At 43.8% G+C, this 19520-nt stretch overlaps 2 protein-coding genes across 2 annotated transcripts; both read right to left on the bottom strand.

Moving 5' to 3' along the window:
- Positions 1-1195: 1195 nt before the first annotated feature.
- On the bottom strand, positions 1196-12622 carry ATP6V0E1 (ATPase H+ transporting V0 subunit e1). The gene is made up of 4 exons (XM_054168495.1): positions 12430-12622; positions 10167-10214; positions 4443-4570; positions 1196-1696 (listed from the first exon to the last, which is right to left on the bottom strand). Exons 1-3 carry the CDS (start codon positions 12531-12533, stop codon positions 4477-4479), a joined length of 246 nt encoding a protein of 81 aa, XP_054024470.1. The 5' UTR covers positions 12534-12622; the 3' UTR covers positions 1196-1696; positions 4443-4476.
- A 1209-nt stretch (positions 12623-13831) lies between these two features.
- Positions 13832-18142, bottom strand: RPL26L1 (ribosomal protein L26 like 1). The gene is made up of 4 exons (XM_009904642.2): positions 18056-18142; positions 16790-16962; positions 15849-15989; positions 13832-14003 (listed from the first exon to the last, which is right to left on the bottom strand). Exons 2-4 carry the CDS (start codon positions 16955-16957, stop codon positions 13875-13877), a joined length of 438 nt encoding a protein of 145 aa, XP_009902944.1. The 5' UTR covers positions 16958-16962; positions 18056-18142; the 3' UTR covers positions 13832-13874.
- Positions 18143-19520: the final 1378 nt, after the last annotated feature.

The following is a 19520-nucleotide window of genomic DNA, read 5'->3' as shown; positions in this document are numbered from 1 at the left end:
TGGATGTTTTCTTTCTTGATGTCTCACTTTCAGGTAAATACAACAGGCAGATCAATCTATTAAAAAACCACACCCTGTTATGTGTTCAAATTTGTCAGCATCTTGAAGTATTTCTCCTCCCCATATGATGTCAACACATCTTACCCTCCGCACACACTTTGAAAAAACAAACACCACCACAGAACAAACAACATAAGCTTTTATAAGATCATTTGGTTTCCATCTTCCTTAGGAGTTATTTGCCCAAGACTACAGAGCATTACAGAGTACAGCTTCTCACATGTTAAAACACAGGTTTCAGTAGTCAATAATCCACTATTCCAGTCCGAAGTGTCGCTGTGTTAGTTTGCAATAGCGGACACGCTCTTCTCTTTTGCAGTTCATGCTGTTCAGTTTTCAACTGCTGTAAAATACAGCATTTTGTCAGGATCTTGGAATTTCCTGAAGAGTTACAAGTACTATCCCACTGAAAACAGTGCTATCCAAAAGAAAAGAGAAATATTGAGTCCTTGTTAGTAACAACAAAACACAGTAAGGAATAATTGTGATTTATCTGGACGTGGTGTGAGGAGGTAAGAAATTACTCCTGTGCACATGGCAGTATTTATATCCTTTGAAACAATTCCTTACAAGATCAGTTCCCAACCCCCACAGACACAGCTGACATTGAGGAACCTCAGCAATCTTTCACCTCTGGCCCACACTCATGTGCATTATCCGGTCTGCAATTCCACATGCAAGCGTCAAGTCAGTACGAAACAATCACCATGGGTTTTGTTCAATTCAAAATGCTTGTTACTGACTGTACCTTCCAGAAAGACCAGGGAGTAAATCAATCTACTACCAAAAGTACTATTTTTAAGTTTCATTCAAATTATTCAAGTTATCAGAGTCTCCCCTAATATCTGATGATGAGAAGTTCATGGAGAAAAGGCTCTTGGGCTAAGTGTTTGCTTTTTTCCTGCAGACCCTTCAGAAATTTTAGATTGCAAACAGCCCAATTTTAGAACTACCCGAGGTCTTGCCTGGTCTTGGCACAGGCAGTAGCATGTTCCTCTCATCACATTAATATGATTTTATTTACAATTTGTCCACATCATTTAAGTTTCTTCATCTCAACTCTGTCCAGCTACTGAGCTGTTAAAACCACAGAAAAGCACATCGTAACAGTTAAACATGGCACGAGAGCACTTCGTATAAAGCAGAGGATCAATTTTATTTCCAGGTACAAGAAACCAAAGACCAAATTTCCCAGGAACACAACTCATTTTGAAAACTAAATGCCATTAACAAGTGGCACCATTGTTTCTCTTCATAGACTTTAATTGTACACACTTTTTTCCCCCAAGGGCCATCAAACAGAACAGGAGTGAACAGCACAGCAACAGTCAACCCACGACCTGTAAAGATTTACACAGTGTTCCTACAGAGTAAAATGAAAACATATGACCCATTAAAAAAAAATCCATCATATCTGAAACTAACAGGCAAAAAATGTACAGTAACATTGAAGTATAAATTCCATTAGGCACACTGTTAAATGGTATAGTAGGAAAAAATACAGGGCTTTCAACAAGCCAGTTTAAAGCACAATAAAAAGGTTAAGGCATTAATGCAGGCTTGGTATCCAACCAGCTACGTTAAGAGCATCTTTGGGTCAGTAGAGTTTTTCATCTGGAAGAAATCTCCTCTTTACCTGCAAAGCAAAAGGCAATTTAATTATTCCTTTCTGTGGAGACAATTTACTAATTGCAGGCCTGGTTGTAACTATTTTCATTCCACAAACGCATTGAGAAATAGTCAGGAACTTCATCTACACAGAGCTTCAAGGAACAGTATATACTTCCTTACTTTCTTAGCACTTTTGTGTCTGAAGTTACTGAAAGTAGTTTTCACTACATTATAAGCTGGAAGAACACCTGTTTTACTAGAAAGTTTTTAATGCTGGAACAGCAGCCAGGTATCTGCATGACAGCCCTTCTTACATTTGTTTCACAAAGTTCCTGGTCTAAGAACACAGACCATAAATCGACCAAGTTACTGAGAAAAGGCTACGCTAGATCACATTGCTTGTAAGAGGCTACAGCTTGTATTTACCACAGCTGCAGAAGTTTGCATATTCTTATATATAGCCATCCAAGCTCTTAAATTGATTTTATAGGCATGTCATCTGATACATTTGAACTGGAGGGATACCACAGAGAAAGAAAGACAAAACTTCTGTAATTTGGCATGGATCAGTCAAGTCAGCATCTGCAGAAGCTCCTCCCCAGAATGCAGTAGCCTTCTACATGCCTTTTCAGCCTGCTTCACTGGTCAAGTTAAAATGGGTTTGCTTAGACTATCCTCAATTGTAAGCATTTAGTTGTCTTTGAATTAACTCTTCACATTGTCTGTAATTACTCATCCAAACCTCAACTGAAAGAGAAATGGAAGGCAGAAAAAAGTGTACTACTTTTTAAGATGTGCTGGGAAAGTACATCTTAATAGCCAAAAATAACTGGTCAAGCAAGAAATGGTAGCTGTATTTATGGGATTCCAAGCAGTGCCAGAGACATATCCCAGCTCTTTCACAGGGAATCTAATTCACAGCTGCTGTCGAGTGAGAGAAACCACAGGAGGCTCTGAGTGCAGAGGCACACAACAGCAAAAGCCAGGACACTGCAGCCTGATCAAAGCAGCCACCTCCTTGCCACTCAGCTCACTCAACACTATATGAGTAATTCACACAAAATTGTGAGGAATAGTCTGCCCTGTAGCAGCACATTTCTATCAAGAAAGAATATTTAACTATGATATCTGAGGATTATTCCATGCTTTTACTTGAAGCTTTTTCACAAAGAACCTTGATTTTATTCCAAAATTAAGCCAGTGAAATCAGGTATGTCAAAGGTTAAGCTGCTTCATACAATACAACAGCATGAGCTATACACAACTTTCTGGCCATCCTACAATTCATTGCTTCCCTCCCTTCCCTGGCAGAAGTTTACCTCCAGTTCTCTGGAAAACACTTCACTGAAAGGGAGAAGAAAAACCCTGATTCTTTTAGTGGGCACTCAGAGTCCAAGAGTTGTATCTCATCTCTGGTTTGTCCTTGCTGGTTGCAACACACAGACAATTTATTAATCAGAAGGAAGCCAAAGTTTTACATCCAAAGTATCCAGCTGTCCAGATAACTACATTTCAGTTTCAGATCCCAGGCAACTGAAATCCTGTGGGATTCAGAGGTCTGCATGCCCATTACCAGAATACACAGGTCTGTTTTAGCCAACTCATCATGCATTAACACATCAGCAGTGAAAATGCACCTAGGAAATTCATCTTGACTGTCGCAGCTAATTACAGCCCTCCACCTGAAGCAGGGCCAAGTCTACCTTTAGCTTCTGCTTGCTGCTTAAAAGACAAGATGCAGACATATACATGCCAGAGTCAGACTACACCACAGTTCAGATGAAGCCTACTTTGAAGCAATAGAGCTTTGCTTCAGGGTAAATGTTCAGGATGCTTTACAGACAGCATTTAACTGAGCTGCAACATCAACTATCAGCTGTCTGCAGCTATTGGACTTCTGTAAATAGAAGTTAAGGCAGTAACAGCAAGGGGGTAGACAGTTAAACCTAAAAGAACAAAAAAACCCACCCCAGGTAAAGCATGCCTAATTCTTCAGTTACCAGTATAACAACTAAATCAGGGGTACTTCCTCCCATGTTATGCTTTGGCTGAACCTTCAATTCCAAATGCTGCCCTTCTAGAGGAGCCTGAACTCATCGTGGCAGTCTTAACACAACTTTGTATTTTTGCTGGTCATGTCAGAAAACACGGCCAAGCACTGCAACAACAGCATTCCAATAGCACTACCCAGATAGCAACCACCAGGCTCATCTATGATTAAAAATGCACACAGGCTATCATTAAAGAAAATAAAAACGCTCATCTGCAAAAGCTCAGCATTAGTGCTATGCACTGACAGCAGGCAAGAACCCTTCTGATGGCAGGTCTCACTCTGATTTCACAAATGAAGGAGGGCAACTGTACATTGCCTTTTGAATCAGGCAGGTCTTGGATGAAACCGTAGTGGGCTTGCAGTTTAACAATTGTTAAAGATTAGGAAATCTACTTATGCTAGCTACTAAAAGACACCCCAACCCAATCACCTTGGTACTGTAAGAATAAGAAATGTGCTGCTGTTCTTGCAAACCCCTGCTTACTGAGCACAGTATGCATGCCACGATAGCAGAGAAAATAACCATACAAGAATTCATTCCAAGCTTTTCATGGTATCCAGTCAACATTAATATCTGAAGTATGTTTTATTATAGACTATAGAAAGACAGATTTTTCCTGCAAAACAGCCAGCAATTCTGAACACACTGCTCAAACTACTGCTCAGTTTCTCCTGAAGCTTTACCATACCAAATATTAATAAATCAGATCATACTCACCTAGTCAATGAGTTGCAGCAGAGGACAGAGATCCTTAAGGCCACTCATATTTAAGATACCAGATTGTTTCATTGCTTAACTGTGGCCCAAAGAGAGGGTTGAGTTGAGCCAGAATCGCGATCAGCCAACTGCAAGACAACCCCCCCCAAACCAAGAGAGAACATCAGCCAAATTACAAAGCTCATGACAAAGGGCAAGGCTTTTCCAAAGCACAAGTACTATTGGAGAAGAAAAGATGACTTCCAGCAAGGGCTAGCATCAAACCAAAATTTTACTCAATCTCATACATAAAGCCAGGTATCAGTAATGAAGATCTGGTACCAGTTACCATTCTGCAACTGAAACAATAAATCATCCTGTTCAATTTCCAGCAGCACAAAAACGCCTCACAGCATTTTTCTCATACTTTTGCTTTGACAGGAAAGTGTTTTGAGACATAGGAAGCTCAGGTATTTGAGGACTCAGAAGATAAAAACATGAGACACCCCTTTTCTCGGTGCCTTTGAAGCATCCTTTAAAACAAACAAACAAACAACACAACACAACACAGCCCTCTGAGGAGGAGTCTCTCATCTGCTCCTATTTTCAGTGTATGGCAATCTACTCTTGGACACAGTATTATTTTCATCAGAGACCAAATAAAAGTGAATTTAAACCTTGCAGAAGCCAACAGGGACCTGAAGCAAAAGGGTACAATGCCACAGGAACACAGACAACACCCAATAAGGAACTCGCAACAAAACCAGTGTGACAACAAATCCTAGATCATTAGGAGCAGCACCCTTGTCATCAGAGCGGTTCACAAACTAACATCGCAGAAGCCATAGCCAGAACAGAGAACAAGAGGAATGTAGTGTGTGGAAAACATCCAGGAAAGCTAAACAGAAATAAATATTCCACTGTTAAAAAGATGTATTTGCTTTGTAAATATTACAAGATTCAGAAGCAGCGATGGATGCTTCCATGGATTTAAATCTGTGTTAAATACTAACTATATAAACACATTTAGTGAACACACTGGCTCATCTGTCTGCTATTTCTAGAATGCTTTGTAAGGAGGAGAAAAAGCAGAGCAGCTTTGTAATGGGAGCTGCCACAAATGTATCAGAGTGCTTAGGCAGTCATGGAAAATTCCACACAAACCTTGATGCTTTGACCAGCAAATGATGTGCAGGTCTGCTGTAAAACGGCTAGAACAGCCAAGGGCAAAAGATGTGAGCCAGACTTAAAGAAAATACAGGAATCCTCTTAAAAATTGCAAATAATTCTTTTCAGTGCTTCTCTCAGTTTTGCACAAAGTAGGACCCTAGTTAAAACCACGTGCTGAGCCTACAGCAGTCTTGCAGCCTTGAAATACATAGCAGGCTGCACAAAGCAATTAAAACATCAGCAAGATACCACCAGGAAGAGCCAATAACCTTTAGGTTGACATGTTTCTACTTTGCTGCTCAAAGCAACAAGAAGAAAGTATTCTGAAGTCATGTTAATCACTATGTTAAATTTACTTAAGGGAGAAGCAAATACCACATAACTTATTTTGCAAGGGTTAATTTTCAGATACAAAAGACAGAAGGAGTGCCAGAGCACTGCACCATCTGCCTTTAGCATCCTGAACTAACAGAAGTAGGAGGAGGGTAGGAACACTAGAAGCCTGTTAAAGGACATTATTCTCTCTCTCACTGTACTGAAGGAAGGAACTCCATGCACAAACATCTCACTTCTCTGTTTCCTGAGTTCAGACCCAGCATGGCTGTGAATTAAATGCTCTGGAAGCACATTCAAAATATTGACGTGTTCCAGCTGCATAACCATGCTTTAGGCAGCACTGTGCAGTTCTCAAAAGCTATTTGCTGGCACCATGCTGGATACCCAAGCCCTGAGCCACAGTGGCATTATAGGTCAATAGCATATTCCTCCTCCTTGCTCTGCTAGGGCCTAATAACTTCGAGCGGTAGTTAGGCACTGAGCTCCACAATTCCCTCGCATCCAAGATAAAGTCATGAAGAATCTTTTCCCACATTTTGCTTAAGCGATGCTGCTCCACACAACAATCTATCCATGACAGCACAAAATGAAATGTAGCATTCAAAGTAAAACAAAGCAAGCCTCTGTATCCAGTGTGTAATGTTCTAGTTGCTAAAATCAGGTACAGCATTCCAACCACCCACAGGTCCTTAAATTCTACCAGATACCAGTTACAACGGTTAGCGTTAATTACCCAGCTCAGACAAGGAAATTAAAGTCCCTTATGTTCTACCAGAAAGATTTTTTAAAAGGTCTTTCTACCACAACTGCCATCTGTCTAGGCTGCCTGTTACAAATGGAGGTCCTGCTATCTCTGTTTAAATGTCACGTTGAGCAACTGTATTTTAATCCTTCAGAATCGGTAGCAAATAATACACCGCTTTTCAAGGACCCTGGCCTTTGTTAGTAGAGTGTCACGGTGCTCTTTCAGGAGCTGCTTTGTAAACAGCAAAACATATTGAGATGGACAGTACCACACAATGTGGTAAACTCTCATTTCTGCAGCAGCAACTCCTCATACTTCACCAAGTTCCTCAGGCTGTGTTCTTCAAAAGGCTACTGGGTACCATTGCTGCACACAAATTATGCACCTACCTATGCAAAAAGTCTCCGCAGAACAAGCAAATTAGCATCATGTCATCAACATGGGTATTCAAAATGATCACTATTATACACAAACACAGAAGAAACAGCTTTAAGTTGAAATGTGATGGGCTTTGGTTTTCATCAGCTAGCTAAAGTTAATGTCAATCAAGTGCTGTTTAATGAAGACAGGAAATTGGGGTTTTAGAATAGAATAGAATAAACCAGGTTGGAAGAGACCTTCAAGATCATCGTGTCCACCCTATCATCCAACATCACCTAATCAACTAAACCATGCAACCAAGCATCCTGTCAAGTCTCCTCCTGAACACCCACAGCAATGGCGACCCCACCACCTCCTCAGGCAGCCCATTCCAATGGGCAATCACTCTCTCTGAGTAAAACTTCCTCCTAAACCAGCCAGCCTAAACCTCCCCTGGCGCAGCCTGAGACTGTGTCCTCTTGTTCTGGTACTGGTTGCCTGGGAGAAGAGACCAACCTCTGCCTGACTACAACCCCCCTTCAGGTAGACAGCAATAAGGTCACCCCTGAGTCTCCTCTTCTCCAGGCTAAGCAACCCCAGCTGCATTTCTCATTTTTCCCTACTTTGAACTGGAAAGGTAACTCAAGAAGAATTGACAGTAGGTCTATCAGAATTTTAAGCAGCTCTAAAAAGAACTAGATTACAGCACCAACCACCTACTAAGGAGACACCAATGTAGGAGACCATGCCTGGGATAACACAAGTTATTTAAACCCTAGAATAATCGATGAAGAATCCTCAAAAAACCATTCTTCTGGGCATCCAGAAGACTGGCATGAAAAATGAGTCTCCTTCTTTAGTCACTGAAATTAACATCTGAATTGTTTCCAACGTCCTGCCCCCAAAAATGAAACTGATATGGCAAGAACAAGTTTGCTTGAATAAAACAGAGGGGGAAAAAAGCTTGGACCAGATGACCCTTCAAGGTCCTTTTAAGCCAGGGCTGTTCTATGATTCTATGCAGAACTAAAAGACTCTGTGATAAGACAAATTTCATCTTGTGACATGGAGAGAATAATCTGCTTTTTGTTGTATTCTGGCAAGCAAACACTATGTCTAATTTATGTGGCTGGGTAATAACTGGAGGTTTAAAACACAGTAAGATTTTGCTGCTTCTTTTTTCAAAGTGTAATTGGAGAAAGCCAAACATAATGAAGACAGCAAGTTAGAGCCCACGAGATTATGAAAACTCCCTCACTGGACATGCAAGAACAGATTATAAATCATATTAATGACACTAGATTTAAAATAGGTCTGTTTTGGTAGGAAAAAAAAATTAGAAGTCACTAATCTTAAAGTGAAATACCACTGTATGTGTGAAGAGTTCACAGCAGTTAGAGTTAAGGCACTCTACACCAAATACATTCCACATCTTAGTCCAGGTGACTCTGCACTTGCCACACGGCCTCAGCTTCAAGGAAATTCTCCTTCTTCAAACAAAGAAAACAAACCCTAAACATTAAGGATTTTATAAGAGTAGAACACCATTTCTGCTAAAATACAGAGTAGGAAGAACTTAACTGAGACCTTTAAACAAACCCAAACCATCATTCTCCTCAACCGTAACCTAGCACAAGTGAGTATCCAGTTGCCCTTTCCTTGCCAAGCATTTGGGAGCTACGATGAGACTGGGCTGCTACATACTTTACATGCATGCAAGGAGGTCTTCATAGCACTGAAACCCCACAAATTCAAGTTGCTTCCATAACAAAGCTCTTCCAAAGTTTCTACATCTGCTCTGTAAAACTTTAACTTTAAAAACTGTCATAAGTGCAAAACAGAATCAGCTCTGCTGTACTTCTACAATTGCCCAGATGAATGATTTAAGACATCACACTTGTCAAATACTTGCAATAACAAAAAGCCAAAACAAACCCAATAAGGCCACACCTGCATGGAACTTGGCTATCACATGACTAAACTAGATCAAACCTGCATAAAACCTGCGCCACAGGCCAAGCCAACACAGAACCAGAGAAGGTCCTCCTGGAACATGCCAACACTGACAATCTGGCGCTGCTGGTTCTTAAGAATGAGTTTTGAAACCGGAGATGCATTTCTCCATGCTAAGCTCCTTATGCTTCTCTAAGTAATGCCTAATTGCTTCAGGAAGTGCAAACAATACTCAGCTCGAGTCGAACTCTGAATAATGACTTTATTGCAACTTAACCCTGAAGATTTAACCAGACTTTTACCAATTTACTCTTCACAATGGATTCTTCCCAAACACCTTTCAAAGTTATTTCCACCCAGCACTTTCTTGGACCAGTCTCTACAGCCTTTCTTTAAAAAAACACCAAAATGAACAAGAAGAAAAGGAGGAGGGGTAAAAAAGAAGAAAAAGAGATGGAGAAAACAACCACCATGCTTCCTCTTGCAGACTCCAGTTAGAGCCGGCTTATCTCTGGACAAAAAAACCCACAACCACCAATGAACATCACACATGGTATGAAGAGTTCCTCTACAAGTCACTTTGTTATTTCTACTAATCCTCTTACAAAGGCAGCCTCAAAACATACTGTGCATTTAAAAAGAAACAGTCTTAATGTATCAAAGCATCACAAGTTCGTCACCAAAGCTATGTCATTTGTATACATGCAACCAAACTAATTAAAGCAAAAGTCATCAGCAGGTTTAAGTTAGTATCACCTTAGAAATACAAGTAAGGGTATGACAATGGAAAAGGCAAAAGTCATTGCTCTACTGTGGATCTGAAGAATTCTAGAACTGACAAACTGCCATTATGGGTGGGAGCAACTAAGCCAGTGAAATGGAAAGGACTAGTACCAAGTCAGCACTCAACACTATTTGACAGTTGTGTGTCAGAAGACAAGAGGAATTCATGTTTGTTTTAATGCAGTATCTACCAACAGCAAAATGTTTGGATTTTTTTTCAGCAGTATGAAGAACTTCAGAAGAATTCTAAGAGCTGGCAAAGCATACAGTATGTCTACATCTCTATGACACCCTTGAAAAGCGTTGAAGAGATAAAAAAGCCTTGAAGATATTAAAAAAAGGGACTTATAATTACATGAGAACTGTGCTTTAAGAGGAAAGACATTATTTATACTTACAACAGGTAGCAGCAAACAGCACATGTGATCAGCATTGTGTTGATAACACTGCAAAAGAGAAGGAAACAGCTGATTAGGTGTCATGTTATGATTGACCACAAGATAGATAGGAAAAAAACACACAACAGCGAACAGGAACAAGTTCAACTTTGATCATATGGAAGGTGACTCAACATGAGCGTTCTAACTTCTTCCAGCTAAAATTGTGCAGAGGAAGTAACACAGCTCTGAGGAAAGCAGATGTATACAAACTACAGAGGAGCAAAATCTTATGTAGTCATTGTCTCTGCTCCATTTCACAGTCAATGCTACCAGCAAGTCAATAAACTACCAAAGCTGGATGTTCTAATACCTACAGCAAACGTGTTCTCCACTCCAAAATTCCACTGACAGCAAACTTCAGTATCAAAATACATACTTTAATTTTGCACCATGAAGGAGAGTTTTGAAAATTGAATCATTTCAAGTGCCTTGGAGATTTTGGGGTTTTTTATCTGTAGGGCAAGATTGTCCTTCCTCGCTGAAAGAAAATTGTGACAGAAACCACAGTTAAGCTGAAAAGAAGCAAGAACCAAGCAGCTCATGAAACTGGAAACGGTAAAACTGCAGCTATACACACACATGATTTTGAAATGGAAGGAAATGAGATTTTCTAACCAATGTAGCTCAGTAGCAAAGTAGAGGGGGTGGGGGTGGGGTGTGGAGGGGGTGTTCCTTTTTTTTTAACTACAAAGAGATATTTTGCTCTATATATTTCCCCTCCAAACTAAGTAAGCAAAACTCATGCTAGGTCAGTAACTTCAAACCTTCTGTGACATGGATAACCTTGAATGTTTTTCATCTATCAACAGACGTTCACCTTGTTAACTTTCAAATGAATGACACAAAACTAAGGTAGCCTGCATTAAGCTTCAGGAAGCCCTTCTTTCCAAGGAGTCCCAGAGTCACTGTTTGGGAGTTTTAACCTACACAGAGCAAATTCTTAAATCAGTTTAAGTTTGCATGGACTTCTTTTGTCAGAAACAAACAAACAAACAAACCTATTCAGAAACAGGTTTGGGGCAGAGCTTTGTTGATTTTGTAAGAAGATGAGAAATTAACAGACTACACAGTGTCACTGTAGATGTGTCATAGAATCAGAGATCAGCAATCCCCTATTCATATTGATTAAACAGTCACATGTTGGAAAAGTTACTAAAAAAATCTGTTGGTGGCCCACATACATGCCTGGAAGACACATTTCCAACCTGTTTCTGAGGGACAGGCAAAAGTTTCACATACAAAACTCACATCAGGTTTGAAATTGAGACAGTAAATATCACAGCTAAGCAGAACCTGAGGAAAATTCCTCCAACTTTAGTTAAGCAACTAAGAGAAAAGACAGTTGGTACCTGTGGAGTAGAGAGGATGTCAGAGAGAGGAAGAGAGATTAAGTAGTCATTATCTCCTAAGGAAAAGAAAAAGACAAAAAATCTTGTCTGCTTTTTTTTATCACCGCAGGAAAAACATCTCTGCTTAGATGCCTCACTGTTGCCCTTAGGCTACTACAGCTACAAGGCCACGAGCATGTATTTAAGCACAGAATGGAAATTTAGTACATCAACTCTTTCAGTCTCATCCAGTGTGAAAAAAACTAAAGGATGGTGGAATAAGTTATAAGAAGCCAAGTAAGAAAAGAAAAAGGAACTGAAGGTTCAAACACCACCTAACTTAACAACAGTCCTCCCTGCCACAGGACTCTATGCATGCATACGTTTAGAGGGCTCGAGGAGAAAAACCTCAAACGCGTGATGGCTTATTAAGGTACGCAGACGCCGCTCCTTGCTCCAGCCCCACGCTCAAGAAGCCCTCGCAGGCGTTCGCTCCGGCCTCCCGCGGCTGGCCGGATTTCGGCTGGCAGAGGCGCCTGGGCCCGCCAGCTCTCCGCGCTGCACCAGTACGGCGACCGAGCCCGCAGGACTGCGGCAGGAGGCGGCGGCTCCGGGCCTGGCGGAGCGGCGAGCACGGCGATAAGGAGTTGTGGGGTGTTGCGACGGCCGCCAGGCCTCGACGGCGGGGGAAAGGGGAACTCCAGACACAACCAGAGCCGCAAGGCCGCTGCTGCCCGGCAGGTCTGCAGCAACACGACTACCGCCGCCTCGGGGAGCCGGGCCCACGATCCGCCGGGGGCCTCCTCACACATCGACCTCCCGCCGCTTATGCCCGAAGGAAAAGGGGCTGCCGCCCCCATCAGAGCGGCCTCGGCCTCCCCCCGGTCACTCACCCGCGGTTAGGCCCCTTGGGCACGAGCCACGGCAGGACGCCGCCGACCATCCCCCAGAAAACGCTCATGACGATGAAGGGCACCGTCAGGCCACCGTACGCCATGGCCGGGCTGGCGGGGGCGACGACGGAGGGAAGCTGCTTGGTCCGGCCGGCGCGGAGCCTCCTCCCCTGCCCTGCCTCACGGCCGCAGCGCCCCGCCCACCAATCAGCGCTCGATACGTCACTCGAGCCCGGCGGGCGGTGGCGCACCTGGCGTGCTCGGCGCTGCGGGTCGGGCCGGGCGGCTCCGGTTCACCGGAGAGGCAGTGGGCTCGAGGGTAGGGTGCTGCTCCCTTCGTGGTCAGGGCTGGAAGGGCTGTTTTGGAGCTCATGGAGCACGGCCGTCGGCCCGCAGGAGCGCCGGCCGTGCTCGTACACCAGCTCAGTAGCAGCAGATACCGAAAGTGCCTTTTGCAGTGCATTAACTCAAGGTGAAGAAAAAACCTCCCAGCGGCGCACTGGCAGAACTGCGGGGGCAAAACCTCCGAGCCCACACAAAGCAGCAACTCTCAAAGCCCACCTTCTAAAGCAGCCTACGTATTAATGCCTGGAAATTTCTTAGAAGTGCAATTTTCCTCGATTCTTGGTGTTCCATTTCCCAGCACTGTTCAGACAGGAGCTGAATTTCTTTCCATCAGAGACCACCCACAGAGCCAGGAGTCATTTGATTGCAGGGCTGTCCTCAATGCACTGCAGCAGTTCCAATGTATAACCACTAAAAACCTGTTTTCTTCTAACAGAAAAGTTCACCCAGCAGTGTTCACAGCACTGAGGCTGCCTTCACTCCCACCCCTTTCAAACCACACAGCTTTGCCTCACAAGCCGTGGTGAGGTAAAATCCCATCCTCGAGCTATGGCATACATGCAAGACCCCAGAGAATCACCCTGTAAATTCAGTGCTGTTTGGCCACAACACACCTGGTGACCCTCTAAAATGTTCTCCTCTACTGTCAAATACAGAAGACATTAAAAAACCCCAACACTGTAATTTAAGAGGATCACAGAAGAGATTTTCCTAGCCAGAAATAGCTTATTTCAAATGTTTGATGATATATGCAGTGCACAAGTTCATCTTAAACTATGAACTCATCTAAGTGTCACAGAGCAGTGGAAAAGACAGAAGCACAACGGTCACTAGAAGTGTGTTGTCAGGATTGCACTACCCCTAACCTTGGCCGGCACATTCCTTCATGAGGGGAAAAAAACAAAAGCTTTAGCTTTCTTACAAGTAAAAAAAGCATAAATATTTTAATTTAGTGGAAGTACTTTTTACAAAGCCAACACCAAAGCATGAGAATGACTACTTCAACACTGACCAGACACACTGTATTAAGACTTTCTAAAGAAGACACAACAAGAGGTTTAGTTTTAGCGGTTCTTTAATGGTATCAAACAGGAAACGATCTATTCTTGCATCTTTTCGATTGTTTCTTCCTTGTATTTGCCCTTCTCCTTGCCAACCTGGCGAGATTTGGCTTTACGCTCCAAGATCTTTTTGCGATCTTTGTCCAGTTTTAGCCTGGTGATCACCACCTGGAGAGAGAACACAAAGAGTTTAGCGTCCCTTCATCATAAAGGCACAGCAACCAACAGAACCATGCTGACACAGCATGGCCCAGGAAGATCACCGCTGACAGAACTGTGCCAAATCACCCAATGTTTTATTTCCACAGACTGTCTAATTTGGTTTGAGTAGAACACAGGTACCAAGTTGCCTTCTGTATTTTGAAACACTGAGCTGCATTAATTTTCCCTGGTATGTTCGGGATCAGAACATAAACAGCTTCTCAATGCACAGCCACAACATTTGCACAAACTGAAGAGCAGCCAAATTTCTATCCCTCTACATAATCAAATAATTACTTTGAAGAAAATCTAATTTCCTTCATGCTGCTCAAACATGATGGATACTAAGTCTATCTAAAACACAATATACAGCCAAGGCTTCTTCCCACCACCACAAAGGCAAGCAATACATCATTATTTTAATTTCTCCATGTTCCAAGCAGCACTACCCTAAACTGGGAACACTGGAAAACCACATTGCTGCCTCTGGCCATTATCACACCCCTGCTGCCCTGGCTGGAACAGCCAACACATCTTGCTAAACAACAGGCAACAGCGCGAAGTCCAGGCACCACGGCAACTCCTATGAAGACACTTTAAAGGACACATCTGCTAATAGAAGAGGCAAGCTGCCCAGCCTGTCTGCTGATACTTCTAACAAAGCAGCAGCACACTGAAGCACTGACTTCCATCCCATGAGCACCCTTCAGTGCTCTGTGCCCCCTTGACAAAGAAAAAACAAACGTGTTGGCATTCCTGAAAGGAGTACTTTAAAAATACAACCGACAATCAAATCCTAGCAAAGCCACACAGGCTGCAACAGGGCTGCACAGTCCACTCAGCTCCACTGTGCAGTCTGGTCCCTCTTACAGTTAATTCCTAGTTCTTTATCTCAGAAAGGCTGAAGCTGTTCACCCACTCCACTGTCCACAACAAACAAAATATTCTTCTGGGCGTTTTGAATTAAGCAACAAATCTTTATGAAAAGCTTTACCAAGGTCTCATTCCCAGTCAGAGAAATCTTTCACCAAAATAAAGAAACAGCACAAAATTCAACTTCTTTCACTGCTATTTTAATAACCAGCAATATGTATGCTGGAGGTCACCTTGGCCATCAAGTGTTGTTACTGCACACAAGTCATTATGTTGTTTTGGAATAGCTCTGCTCAACACACTGACCATTTAAACTGGAAAACCTGTTACAACCGGACTTCTTTCACCACCACTTCAATATGTGTGCCTACACAGCAGGGCTGAAGGAGACTCACTGCATCTGCTTTAAAGCAGACTTTGTGCAGGTGTTCTGTTTAGTTTGAGATGTTATCCTATTATGATCTAAACAGACTTTGCTGGGTTTTCGTGAACTCTAAACATTGTAGATCACTTCAGGCTAGAACCAGATCCAGAACTTAGTGCACAATAGCCCTCAAGAACACATCACGACTCTGAGCATCTATCTAAACATTTCTAACACCACCTTAACCAGTGCAAATGCTACTTAGCGAAGGATTGTTCTGAAGGATCTGGCTTATGTTTTATAAACACCAAGCTCTTCAAAAGTATTTTAGCAAGACTCTGAAGTGTCTTGCAGCTTCTCTAGCAAATAAACCATAGAACCATCAAGGACTTCTTGGTGTCAATTGTCACTTCTCTTCTATCATGACACCATAACCCTTCAATACTGCAGTAACTTAACCTGTTATTCCAACTGAAACATGTGCTATAACAAGGTTCTACTCATGCCAGCAGCAGCATCTGCATTTCCCAACAAGGTGTCCTCGCACATTCCAGACCTCACTTCACACGCTGTACCTTGCTGGGATGGATGCCCACATGGACCGTGGTGCCATTAGCCTTCTCACGCTGAACACGCTCGATGTAGATGACGTATTTTTTCCTGTACACCTGGACCACCTTGCCAATCTGCTGTCCTTTGTAGTGTCCCCGGACAACCTAAACACCAACGTAAGAAACACACTGACCCATGTTGCAAAAACATCCCTTAAGCAATTACCAGGTCTTAGGAATCCCCATCCGATTATCCCACCAGAGCTGCACAGGTCAGCTCTCTGTATAGAGTCACAATCATCAATTCCTGGAGCATTTTGGCAATCACTAAAATGGAAAATATTAGGAATCATAACAGTATTTTTCCTGCAGCAATGAAGGAACTGTGCCTTTGCAACCACAAGGTAAAGAGTCAACTTAAGCTCTTCATCAGTTTTACCGCCTGTCTCTGTATTTTGAATAAAACCCAGCCATTTACCTTGGATTCTTTTCTAAACTGATCTTTCAAATGTCACAGGTCCCAAACTGTCTACAAAACCCCCAATCCTTTGCTTTGTGTTTTACTGTCAAAAGCCTTTCACTCCAATATACAAAACTGAAGCACCGTAACATTGTCAGCACACTTTTGCTCCTTGTAACTTCCTCACCACTGATACAGCATCATAGAATTCTGGGTTGGAAGGGACCTCCAAAAGCCATCTAGTCCAACCCCCCTCTGCAGTAAGCAAGGGCATCCTCAGTTAGATCAGGTTGCCCACAACCCTGTCGAGCCTCACATCTCAACACTCAACAGGCCAAGTCCGTGTTAACAGGAATTATTTTTGCAGGACTCACGGCCAGGCTCCAGTATCAATCCAAACCTGTCCACTCCCCCACAGTGCACTGCCTGTATGTGAGTGCTAACACACAGGCAGAAAGAAGTTCATGCATGGCAGCACAGCTGAAGCACCAGGCAGCGCAGCTACCTGCACTTCATCATCCTTCCGGATGGGCATGGAGCGGACGTTGTATTTCTGGCGCAGCTCCTTGGAGAGCGGGGAGGACATGATTTTCCTCCGGATGTGAGAAGGTGCATTGAAGTGTCGCTTGCGGTTCTTGCTGCGGTCAGAGGTCACAAATGGATTGAACTTCATTTTGTCTGCATACAGAAAAACAACAGCTTGGGAGATGCTCATCACACACACCCCACTGTAGTGTCCACCCACACAACGTTTGCTAGGACATAAAAAAGCAGTTTAAACTTAGGTTTAATCCTGCTCCGTTTGTATACCCTTACAAACTTGACTTCAAGCAAGGTTTAAGCCTCTGACTGACACATCTGCCACATATGCATATCAGGCTGTTCTTTCTAAAGTAAACCTCTCTGTTCTCAGAAGTTGGGAGACCAGACTGAGTAGCATTTAGCACACCACCTTCCTTTACAAAACAAAGGTGTATTTTGGATTGGCAGAGCCAGGGAGCTCAGTGCTTTGGTGGCGCCAGTGCAGGGTAACACTTCATACAACAGATCTGTTAACCCAAAATACCCCTGGCCTTCCCTAAATGTCATCAGGTACACCACAGCTGTCAGTCATGATGCCATTCATCCTGACCTAGGCAGATCCATTAGATGATGCTTTTACTTAACTCCGCAACTCTCCAGTACTGTGCACTTGCACCTCCTGTACAGACTGGCCTGGGCTGCACAGCAGGCTGGGGCATGCTACACTGCAGAGACCGTACACTGCCTGATCTGCATTAACCATGAAATTCATTACCAAAGAACAGGCCGAAGAGGCGTCAGCTCTCTCTGTAGTCTGACCTCCCAAAGGTAGAGCTGAATGCAGCTCCGGGGTAGGGCTGCCCGACCAGCCACGCCGGCCACCAGACTCCAGGGCCAAACTCCCGCACCAGCGCCCACACCCCCTCTGCCCGCACCACTAACGCCAGCAGCACCCGCGGGGCACACTCGCCTCAGGCTCAGCCTAAAGCCGCTCCCCCACTCTGGCAGTGAGCAGCCCCTTCCCGCGCCCAGAGGACCACGGCTGTGCCGCCTCAGAGCTCCGGGATCATCGGCGCCAGCAGGCCCCAAACCGGTTAAGTCCTTTCCCGCTCGCCTCCCGCTTCCCTCAACAGGCCCCGCTGGGTAGGCCACAGGGGGCCCGCCGCGCAGCGACCAGCGGGGCCCAGTGCGGGGTCGCCCAGGACAGGATGGAGACGGATGGGGGCAAGCCGGGCCGCACAGCCCTTACCCCACTGCTGCCGCCGCGACAGTCACCGGAAAAAGGAGGGCGAGCTTCTTCCGCTTCCGCTTCCCCGAGCGGCCGCCGGCATCTCGCGTGATCCTGCGCGCTCATCAGCGCGCTCCCCCTGGCGGTTGGCGGCCACTGGTGCAGCCGGGCATCGTCCCCGGCGCTGTTCCCGTATCCGTTCCAACATCCCCTTTTCACCAGCAGCTGTTTCTCTCCAAATACAGGCCCTCCTCGAATGTGGATGAAAACAAAACCCGTCCAGTAGTTTCTTCCTTTCCGAGCCAGGTCTGGCAGCCCGCGGCCCTCAGGCAAAAGAGAGACCGCTTTCCTAGGGCTTCTGCCAAGTTCGAACTCCTCAGCCCAGACCCTCCTCCTGGGCTGGTGTGTGCCGCCACCAGCAACCCCGCCTCCATACATTAACTTACCTGCACGCACTGCTTCCTTTTCAGGCACATTTGATGCCCTTACATCTTTCCTGGACACAGGTTCATTTATTCTCACGGAAAATTAATTATCGCAGAACACGCTGCTGGTAGAAATGAGCCAATCAACTGGTTCAGCACAGAACGTTCGCTGTGATTTTACGTGATTGGGGTTTGGTTCAAAAAGGTAGGCTGGAAAAGTTCCCTGGCTGTTCAGTTGCAGCAGGCTACGACTTAGACAAACAACTTTCCCAGTGCCTTTAGTCATTTACACAGAGCAAGGAACCTTCAGCACCATTTCTGGAAAATTGATTTCCAGTCTGTACTTGAGGTTCTCTGGAAGCAGGCAGGATCTCTCCCTTCATGAAGATGTATTGCAGACACCAGTGTAAGCTGACAATACCAGAACTTAAAAGGAATTGGTTTCTTAATATGGTGTAGATAAATACTGTCCAATTCACTGTGCTGTAACCCTTTTCTATTCAATCTTTAGTAATTGCCTCAGACACTTGTTTCTAAATACTTAGTGAAGTAAGACCAAAGGGAAATTAAAGGCAAGCGGGACAAAAAAAGGAGTTATTTTGTATACCAAGTGGCATGGTGACTAAAGCCAAACCCAACAAGTTCCAAGCACAGTCCACTCACCTCTCATTTAAAAAAGGGAGGCTAGGACACTTGGTACCGTTGAAGACCAAGCACTGAATGTCCAGACATGACTCAGTACCGATTACAAAAGAGCCTCGTGTTAACTTTCTACACAGTGACCTGGCTTACAGTGATTTCATTGTGTGATAACACTTAGTTCACTGAAACAATAATTAAAAACAAGCAACAAAAACCAAAACCCTTTTAGATTGATTTTGCAATAGTAGTGCAACAAGAAGCCAATTAAAACACATGAGAGCTTTATTTTTTTTTTTATTATAGAACTAAAAAGGCTAATATTTTATTAACATAAGGTTGCAAATTAAAAGGGAAATGCCAGAACTCTTTAATAACCTCCACTGTAAAAATGAAAGAGATTTGTGCTTTAATCATCACTG

Source organism: Dryobates pubescens, chromosome 16 (assembly GCF_014839835.1).
Source record: "Dryobates pubescens isolate bDryPub1 chromosome 16, bDryPub1.pri, whole genome shotgun sequence".
Lineage (NCBI taxonomy): Eukaryota > Metazoa > Chordata > Aves > Piciformes > Picidae > Dryobates > Dryobates pubescens.
This window is presented reverse-complemented; position numbering and strand designations above follow the sequence as displayed.

What these genes read in the sequence shown, in the direction of transcription:
- ATP6V0E1 (XM_054168495.1), bottom strand. Translation starts at nt 12,533, where the DNA reads ATGGCGTACGGTGGCCTGACGGTGCCCTTCATCGTCATGAGCGTTTTC. An exon ending in CCCAAGGGGCCTAACCGCGG is followed by an intron (nt 10,215 to 12,429) that starts GTGAGTGACCGG and finishes TCTCTTTTGCAG; the next exon opens with TGTTATCAACACAATGCTGA. An exon ending in GCTGTTTGCTGCTACCTGTT is followed by an intron (nt 4,571 to 10,166) that starts GTAAGTATAAAT and finishes GTTGTCTTGCAG; the next exon opens with TTGGCTGATCGCGATTCTGG.
- RPL26L1 (XM_009904642.2), bottom strand. Translation starts at nt 16,957, where the DNA reads ATGAAGTTCAATCCATTTGTGACCTCTGACCGCAGCAAGAACCGCAAG. An exon ending in GGAAGGATGATGAAGTGCAG is followed by an intron (nt 15,990 to 16,789) that starts GTAGCTGCGCTG and finishes GTTGGTGTTTAG; the next exon opens with GTTGTCCGGGGACACTACAA. An exon ending in TGGGCATCCATCCCAGCAAG is followed by an intron (nt 14,004 to 15,848) that starts GTACAGCGTGTG and finishes TTCTCTCTCCAG; the next exon opens with GTGGTGATCACCAGGCTAAA.